Genomic DNA, 9,783 nt, shown 5'->3' with positions numbered 1-9,783 from the left:
GCCTCCTGAGTAGCTGGGATTACAGGCATGCGCCTCCACGCCCAGTTAGTTTTTGTATTTTTAGTAGAGACAGGGTTTCACCATGTTGGCCAGGCTGGTCTCAAACTGCTGACCTCAGGTGATCCACACCCCCCTCAGCCTCCCAAAATTCTGGGATTACAAGCATGAGCCACCGAGCCCGGCAAGGAACTGAATTTTAAATTGTATTTTAGCTGGGCGCAGTGGCTCACATCTGTAATCCTAAAACTGTGTTTTTTTGTTGTTGTTGTTTTCTTTTTCTTTTTCTTTTGAGACGGAGTCTTGCTCTGTCACCCAGGCTGGAGTGAAAACTATTTCCTCAGCCAAGTTACTTGGCTACTGATGGTTGGCTGATGTCTTTCATCACGTGTTTCTTGGGAGAGAGTAACTGGTGTTGATCCTGGAAGTTGGTGATGGGGAGGTGTTGATCTCAATGAACAAGCTGGTATCTATCCCCTGAAGGATATCAAAGGTCATCTCCTTTAACAACTACAACAACAAAGCATTCTGACACACACTTCTTATGACCACTCTCTCCTTTATGTACTCTGGCCACACTTCCATCATATACTCTATGATCTCCCCCCCCCCTTTTTTTTTTTTGAGACAGTCTTGCTCTGTTGCCCAGGCTGGAATGCAGTGGTGCGATCTTGGCTCACTGCAACCTCTGCCTTCCGGGTTCAAGCGATTCTCCTGCCTCAGCCTCCTGAATAGCTAGGATTCCAGGCATGTGCCACCACGCTCAGCTAACTTTTGTATTTTTAGTAGAGGCAGAGTTTCACCATGTTTCACCCAGGCTGGTCTCGAACTCCTGACCTCAGGTGATCCACCCGCCTCGGCCTTCTAGAGTACTGGGATTACAGGCGTGAGTCACCGCGCCCGGCTATCACTGTTTACTGTTATTTGTAAACTTTTATGCCTCCATGGCGGACCCCCTTCCTACACTATTAAGCTGTAAGGATCTCCAGGACTTATATCAAGTCATATGTGTCTTAAATTCACTCTTAACACAATGCTTAGAACACGGCAGGAGCTTGGTATCTATTTACTAAATGAATGAAGGAAAGCTTCATAATTTGATGAATGAGACATGGGTCTACTGGGAGAGTAAGGAAAGAAGCCGCGGAAGTGCTGTAACTTGGGTAACGAAGGGGTGAAATTTTTAGAAGACAAACACCGACAGAGAGAATTGTGGAGGAGGTGAACTGGCTCCGGCGACTAGGAAAAGTCAAGTCTTGGAAACGACTTCCCTATCCAAGCAGGGACTGGAACCCTGGATCTTCAAGGAATCAACCCGGCCCTCGGGAGGGGAGGGGCAATGCTCAGGGCACGTGACTCTATCGTTTCCCGGCAACCAGAGCCCCGTCCACCGTTCGCCTCTTGCTGCTCCTCACTTCTTCACCACGCTGAGCTCCTCTCGACCAATCGACGCACAGAACATCGTCGGGTGGGAAGGTAGTTGGAGGACTCCTGGGCTCCGTCACTAGGGGACTCCGCCCCTCCCGATTTCCTCCGGGCTGCAGGCGACAGAGCTGAGCCAAGCGTTTACTGGGCAGCTGTTGCGGTAAGTGAGGAGGGTCTGGGGTGCCCAGCGTTTTGGATCTCCCACTCTGGCCCGGCCCCGGAATACCACATAGAGGCCTTGGGACTTGATTCATCCTGTCCAGACAGCCCTAGAGACCTGAGCGACTGAGGCCTGGGATCTGGACGCCGGAATTTGCTGCGCGGTTCTGGACGCCCTGCCCTGGGGTAAGGGGCCGTGCGGGGCTCTTGTGTGAGCAAAGTTTTGGTTTTGGGTGGCTTCAGACGAATTCGGGTTGGGGGTTCACTGTAGCGCTAGACATCAGTTCACCCAGGACCGCCGTCGCATATCTGTCCCTTTTACTTCCGGCCTTTACGCTGGCTGGGCTCTGTCTCCTGGCATTATTCAGACCTTGCCTCAGGCAGCCTTCCTGATTTCTAAGTCTCCTCTTGAAAGAAGGTGTCAGCCTATCTTATATGCCTAGATAGTTATAAAAGCCTCCAGGCTCTTTGCGTAGCTTTTCCTACCTGCTCGTGCTTGGGCTGCTTTCGTTATATTTTCCAAACAAGCAGGATGGTATTTGATAAAAACATGGATTCTGGAGCAGCACAGATCTGGTTTCCAGTCAAGGATTCCCCACATATCAGTAATGTGCCCTAGAGCAAGTTACCCTACTGAACTTGTTTTTTCAGCTGTAAAATGGTGAAAATACCTACCTTTCAGTGATTGTATTAAAATAAGAACATGAGACATGGCTGAACTGCATGCGCTGAGCACATAGCCCTTTCATTGTGACAGTACTCTCTGACAGACACTTTTTACCAAGCAGGATCTTCATGTATATGGAACTGTGGAAGACCTTTAGTCTGTGTTCTGTTGAAAACAGAATTTAGGGGTGGGGCGCGGTGGCTCACGCCTGTAATCCCAGCACTTTGGGAGGCCGAGGCGGGCGGATCACGAGGTCAGGAGATCGAGACCACCCCGGCTAAACGGTGAAACCCCGTCTTTACTAAAAAATACAAAAAATTAGCCGGGCGTGGTGGCGAGCGCCTGTAGTCCCAGCTATTTGGGAGGCTGAGGCAGGAGAATGGCGTGAACCCGGGAGGCGGAGGTTGCAGTGAGCCGAGTTAGCGCCACTGCACTCCAGCCTGGGCGACAAAGCGAGACTCCGTCTCAAAAAAAAAAAAAAGAAAGAAAGAAAAAAAACCAGAATTTAATTGACTGGAGATAGAACTGTTGCCTTTTGGAGATCTTTGGAGAAAAGTGCAGGCTGGTTGTCCAACCTGGAAATGCCCTAGAGATTCGTGTGTGTGTGTGTGTGTGTGTGAAAATATATGTAGCATAAAATTGACCATTTTAACTATTTTTGTGTGTATGATTCAGTGGTGTTCACATTGTTGTGCAACTGTAACTACCATCCACCTCCAGAACTTTTTCATTTTCCCAAACTGAAACTGTGTACCCATTAAACAGTAACTCCCCATTCTTTCTACCTCCCAGCTCCCAGCTCCCACCATCCTATTTTCTGTATCTATGAATTTGACTACTCAGGTACCTTATATAAGTGGAATCACAGTATCTGCCTTTTGTGTATGGCTTGTAGGAATTCCATTTTTATTTTTATTTTGTTTATTTATTTATGAGACAGGGCCTCGCAATGTCACCCAGGCTGGAGTGCAGTGGCGTGATCACCACTCACTGCAGCCTCTATCTCCTGGGCTAAGGTGATCCTCCTACCTCAGCCTCTGGAGTAGCTGGGACTACAGGCACGTGCCACCACACCTGTTTAATTTTTGTATTTTTAGTAGAGATGGGATTTTGCCACGTTTCCCAGGCTGGTCTCGAACTGCTGGCCTCAAATGATCTGACTGCTTCGGCTTCCCAAAGTGTTGGGATTACAGTCGTGAGCCACTGTGCCCAACCTTATGCTGTATTCTTAAAGCCAGTTCTTACTCACTTGAACTTCTGTTTTATAGCTCAGATTCCAAATGAAAATGTTTGAGAGCGCTGACTCTGCAGCCACAAGATCTGGCCAGGATCTCTGGGCTGAAATTTGTTCCTGTCTGCCAAATCCTGACCAAGAAGATGGTGTCAACAATGCCTTCTCAGACTCCTTTGTGGATTCTTGCCCTGAAGGTGAAGGCCAGAGGGAGGTGGCTGACTTTGCTGTCCAGCCAACTGTAAAGCCTTGGGCTCCCTTGCAGGATTCAGAAGTGTATTTAGCATCTCTAGGTAAGTTTGACGGCTCTAGGGAAGCATATTGAAGTTCTGTTACTTCAAACTTGGTTTCCTATTCTTTTGTGTTGTTGTTATTCCTGTCACATGTATCTGTCAGATATAATTCCAAGGGATGTTTCAAGCTGGCTGTTGGGAAGCAGCCCCCTTTTACTTGAACAGATCTTTATTTATTTATTTTTTTAAATTTTTTGAGACTTTCACTCTTGTTGCCCAGGCTGGAGTGCAGTGGTGCAATCTTAGCTCATGGCAACCTCTGCCTCCCAGGTTCAAGCGATTTTCCTGCCTCAGCCTACCGAGTAGCTGAGATTACAGGCGCCTGGCACAACGCCCGGCTAATTTTTTGTATTTTTAGTAGAGACGGGCTTTCATTTCACCATGCTGTCTAGGCTGGTCTCGAATGCCTGACCTCAGGTGATCCACCCACCTCGGCATCCCAAAGTGCTGGGATTACAGGCATGAGCCGCCATGACTACCCAAACAGCTCTTAAAACAGTTTTTGTCACTTCCTGCCTCTGACCAGTTCATCTAAATTCTGTGTTTGATTTCTTGGCATTCTGTAGAACCCTCTTGCCTACTGTTGGTTGCCCATATATTCAAATAACTCAAAAGTGTTAAACCTTATGCCATCCTGCAAGAAAATGTGATGGCCCCAGGGCTACATGTGGATTTCTGATGCTGGAGTTTGAAAAACTTACATAAATAGATTGATTGTTGAGAATGGGAGCATATTGACATAAGATTCATTCTGCCTTTTGTGAGCCATTTTATTTTAAAAATATTTCCTGAACACATTTTCAGTACCCTGTCCTGTGGCCATAGTATAAGTATCTAGAGAGATTCCAAACACAGGAAAGAGATTCAACTTGTCCCATGCTAGGGGAAAAATAAATATCAGTCTAGGGCGGTGATGGGCAGTCTTTAGAATTGTAATATCCTTTTATTGTGGAACAACCATGAGATTCATCCATGTTTCACAAAACCAAACCTGGGAATAAGGCCCACCTTGAACTCCCAAAGTGCTGGGATTACAGGCGTGAGCCACCGCGCTTGGCCCTAATTTTTTTATTTCAATAGCTTTTGGTGTACAAGCGGTTTTTGGCTACATGGATTAATTGTATAGTGGTGAAGTCTGAGATTTTAGTGCACCCATCACCCAAGTAGTGGACATTGTACCCAATGTGTAGTTTTTTATCTCTCACCCCTCTCCAAACCTCCCCACTTCTGAATCTCCAAAGTCCAGTATACCACTTTGTGTTTTTTTTTTTTTTTTTTTGAGACGGAGTCTCATTCTGTTGCCCAGGCTGGAATACAGTGGCACGATCTCGACTCAGTGCAACCTCCGCCTCACGGGTTCAAGCAATTCTGCTGCCTCAGCCTCCTGAGTAGCTGGGATTACAGTCACCCACCACCACGCCTGGCTAATTTTTGTATTTTTAGTAGAGTTTCACCATGTTGGTCAGAGTGGTCTCGAACTCCTGACCTCGTGATCCACCCGCCTCGGCCTCCCAGAGTGCTGGGATTACAGGTGTGAGCCACCGTGCCCGGCCAATATACCACTTTGTATACCTTTGTGTATCCATAGCTTAGCTCCCACTTATAAGTGAGAACGTACGGCATTTTGTTTTCCATTCCTGAGTTACTTCATTTAGAGGATAATGGCCTCCAGCTCCATCTAAGTTGCTGCAGAAGACATTATTTTATTCTTTCTTATGGCTGAGTAGTGTTCTATGGTGTATATATTCCATATTTTCTTTATCCACTCATTGCTCGATGGGCACTTAGGTTGGTTCCATATCTTTGCAATTATGAATTGTGAAACATGCGTGCAGGTGTCTTTTTGATATAATGACTTCTTTTCCTTTGGGTAAACACCTCGTAGTGGGATTGCTGGATCAAATGGTAGATTTACTCTTAGTTCTTTGAGAAATCTCCATATGTTTTCCACAGAGGTTGTACTGATTTACATTCCCATCAGCAGTGTATAAGGATTCTCTTTTTACCACATCCATGCCAACATCTATTGTCTTTTGACTTTTTAATAGTGGCCAATCTGGCTGGGGTAAGGTGGTAGCTCACCGTTTTGACTTGCATTTCCCTGATGATTAGTGATTTTTAGCATTTTTTCATATGTTTGTTAGCCATTTGTATATCTTCTCAAATCCCATTGAGAAATGTCTATTCATGTCATTTGCACACTTTTTGATGGGATTGTTTTTTTCTTTCTGATTTGTTTGAGCACCTTGTAGATTCTAGATATTAGTCCTTTGTTAGATACATAGTTTGTAAATACTTTCTCCCATTCCGTGGGTTGTCTGTTTACTCTGATTATTTCTTTTGCTGTACAGAAGCTTTTTAGTTTAATTAGATCTCATTTATTTATTTTTGTTTTTGTTGCATTTACTTTTGGGATCTTAGTCATAAATTCTTTGCCTAAGTCGGGCGCGGTGGCTCACGCCTGTAATCCCAGCACTTTGGGAGACCGAGGCAGGCAGATCACAAGGTCAAGAGATCGAGACCATCCTGGCCAACATGGTGAAACCCCATCTCTAATAACAATACAAAAATTAGCTGGGCGTGGTGGTGCACACCTGTAGTCCCAGCTACTCGGGAGGCTGAGACAGGAGAATCGCATGAACCCAGGAGTTGGAGGTTGCAGTGAGCCGAAATCGCACCACTGCACTCTAGCCTGGGAGACAGAGCGAGACTCCATCTTAAAATAAAAATTGCCTAGGCCAATGTCTGGAAGAGTTTTTCCTAGGTTTTCTTTTAGAATTTTGAAGATTTCAAGTCTTATATCCATCTTGAGTTGATTTTTGTATAAGGTGAGAGATAGGGATCTAGTTTTATTCTTCTACAGGTGGCTAGCCAGTTTTCCCAGAACCATTTATTACATAGGGTGTCCTTTCCCCAATTTGTGTTGTTGTATGCTTTGTCGAAGATCAGCTACAAACCTGGGAATAATTTTTTGAGGAAGGAAAGGCAATTCAGGTAGAAGGAGCTTCTGAGGAAAGACGGAAAGAAGAGTCAGAAGAGAGCTTGCATGATAGCTAAGAAATATCTTGCAAAAACAAAAAGGATTTTGTTAATGATGTACTGGAGGAAAAAGATATGAGACAAACATAGGTGGAGTGATAGAAAGATAGGGAGTAATGTGAAATTTGCCAGGAAGCCACAAAAGATAGGATAGCAATGCTTGCAGCCATGGCCTAGGGGATGAAAATTCTGCATGTGGTAGCCAAAGCATCTGTTTAATGATGATAAGGAGAAGAGGCAACAATCGGATAAAGCTACAGAACCAGATCCCTTGGCTTGTTGGTGCTGTATGACAAGGGCTTCTAAGAAACTTTCATGAAAGTCAGGCATGGTGGCTCACACCTATAATCCCAGCGCTCTGAGAGGCCGATGTGGGAGGGTCACGTTTAGGCCAAGAGTTTGAGACCAGCCTGGGCGACATAGTGAGACTGTCTTTACAAATATATTTTTTAAAATTAGCCTGAAGTGGTAGATGCCTGTAATCTCAGCTACTCAGGGGGCTGAGATGGGAGGATTGCTTGAGCCTAGCAGTTGTTCGAGGTTACAGTGAGCTGTGATCATGCCATTGCACTCCAGCCTGGGTGACAGAGCAAGACCTTGTTGAAAAAGAGAGAGAGGAAGGAAGAAAAAGAGAGAGAGAAAGGAAGAGAAAGAGAGAGAGCACTTTGGGAGGCTGAGGCGGGCAGATCACATGAGGTCAGGAGTTCAAGACCATCCTGGCCAACATGACAAAACCCTGTTTCTACTAAAAATACAAAAATTAGCCAGGTGTGATGGTGTGCGCCTGTAATCCCAGCTACTTGGGAGGCTGAGGCAGGAGAATCGCTTGAACCCAGGAGGCGGAGCTTGCAGTGAGCTGAGTGAGATTGTGCCACTGCACTCCAGCCTGGGTGACAGAGCGAGACTCCGTCTCAAAAAAAAAAAGAAAGAAAAAGTTTAATGAAGACAGTGATGATTTTGATTAGTGAAGACTGGCTTGGAAAGTTAATGATCTTTTCTAAAGTCAGTTAAGAAGTTTTCATCTCTGAAGAAAATAAGAGTCATTTCTGTTGCCTATGGCACGGACTGGGAGACAGCGGCAGACAAGGACGCGTTAGTGCCTATTTCTGCCTGCCCTATTGAAATCACACCTGACCAGGGACTCAGCATACTTAGACAGAGAAAGACCTTTTCCGGCCCAAAAGAGTACCTTCCTCTTTGACAACTGAGGCCAGACAATATGAAGATTGTTTTTATTGCTAAATAACCTATATCAAAGAGAATCCACTGATAACAGCAATAATTAAAAACTTAAATGTATGCTATGGATAACCCTTTTTATATCCTCAAGGAGAAAACAAACACTGCAAATATTTAACACTTATCAACTGAAGGTTTTTTACATGGGTGAGCTCATGATAGTAATAACAGGAACAAAAGGTATTTGTTTTGATCAGTGGGTGTTAGCTGATGTGACTTTTTTAGAAATGAAAACAGAACTGCAAATCATAGTTTCTATTGGCTGTAAGCTTAACGTTCACCACCCCACCATGCCATCATTTACCTATGTACTTATGGTTGAAGGCAAACTAAATTAAGGCAGACGGTAAATGGTGATGTCCTTTCTTGTATTCTTCGAAAGGGGAAATCTGTTAAACAATTAGAGTTAAAATGCAAACAAGAGTAATGTAACCTCTGTCATCAAGAAGCCATATGGAGCACTGTCATGGGATTAGAAGACGTTTGTTTTTATTAGACTCCAACATCCAGGCCACAAGTTGAGCAACTTTAAAAAATGTTGGGAGATTCTTTTTATTAAGAATTTAATCACACATAGAGATTTTAAAGGTCTCTTATTGAGTTCTCATCAAGTCAATTTTAATATCTAATGAACCGTTGGATCTTTCATCATTTTCTCTAATTCTTTCTCATGAGATTTGGAAACCACTTCATGTTACTGTAACAAAAAGAAAAAACCACTTACTCCTCAGAGAGATTATTTTCAAGGAGTTGAAAAAAGACGGTAGTATACACATGTCAAACCAGGGAAAACAAGCATTCCTTAGAGAGATACCTGCTGGGCTGACGTGATTTCAAAGAAAACATGCCATTGATTTATTTATGAGAACCTATGGCTTTTCCCTTTTCTCGGGTTAAACATTTATTTGATACAATGCAGGGTGAGGACTTTGTGAAGGAAAAAGGAAGAATGTTCAATTCCCTTTTATCTGTCCTTAAAAAATGACCTCTTTGGCAGGGAGTGTGGATGTCCTCATCAGTGAGAGATTTTTTAAGTTGGTATTTTGAGTTTTAGATTTAGTTAAAATTTCATGTCATGCTCATTTTCCTTATTAAGCTCTACTTCTCTCTCTAGAGAAGAAGCTAAGAAGAATCAAAGGTTTAAATCAGGAAGTGACTTCCAAGGACATGCTTCGAACTCTGGCCCAAGCCAAGAAGGAATGCTGGGATCGGTTCCTCCAGGAGAAGTTAGCTTCAGAGTTCTTTGTGGATGGACTTGATTCTGATGAGAGGTAATCGATTCCCCGTCTAGTTCCAGCTGAAATCATCCTTTATATGTAGTTGTTCTATTTGTTTTTAGCCCAGCAGTAGATTTTTAAGAACAGACTTTTTTGCCAAAAGGCAAATACTGCAGCTACATGTTGGTCACAGATTGAATAGAGTTAAGGATAAACCATTGTGTTCATTTTTAAGTATGCAATGAACTTGAGAAAGTAGTAACTAATCAATCGCTCTTATGTTCTTGAATTCTTTCTCATGAGGTTTGGAAACCATGTTACTGTAACAAAAGGAAAAACCATTTACTCCTCAGAGAGATTATTTTCTGGAACTATCTCTTCGTCTCTTCTTACCTCTGAATTTCCACTGCCTTACAGATTTTTTTTTTTTTTTTTGAGATGGAATCTCGCTCTGTTGCCCAGGCTGGAGTGCAGTGGCACGATCTTGGCTTACTGCAATCTCTGCCTCCTGGGTTC

General features: G+C 43.9%; 1 protein-coding gene across 4 annotated transcripts in view; it reads left to right on the top strand.

Moving 5' to 3' along the window:
• The first annotated feature begins 1,433 nt into the window (after positions 1–1,433).
• CCDC32 (coiled-coil domain containing 32) overlaps positions 1,434–9,783 on the top strand; it is a 33,582-nt gene continuing 25,232 nt past the window's right edge. For 2 of the 4 annotated variants that reach the window (XM_063716136.1, XM_063716137.1), the window contains exons 1-3: positions 1,434–1,582; positions 3,517–3,772; positions 9,165–9,321. In XM_063716136.1, the coding sequence (XP_063572206.1) occupies positions 3,529–3,772; positions 9,165–9,321 (401 nt within the window). In that variant the 5' untranslated portion in view covers positions 1,434–1,582; positions 3,517–3,528. The remainder of the gene's footprint in view (positions 1,583–3,516; positions 3,773–9,164; positions 9,322–9,783) is intronic. The other 2 variants (XM_054531394.2, XM_002825299.6) reach the window with 2 other exon arrangements.

Source organism: Pongo abelii, chromosome 16 (assembly GCF_028885655.2).
Source record: "Pongo abelii isolate AG06213 chromosome 16, NHGRI_mPonAbe1-v2.0_pri, whole genome shotgun sequence".
Classification (NCBI taxonomy): Eukaryota; Metazoa; Chordata; class Mammalia; order Primates; family Hominidae; genus Pongo; species Pongo abelii.
Note: the sequence above shows the minus strand (reverse complement) of the source record. Positions and strands in the feature narration are given on the sequence as shown.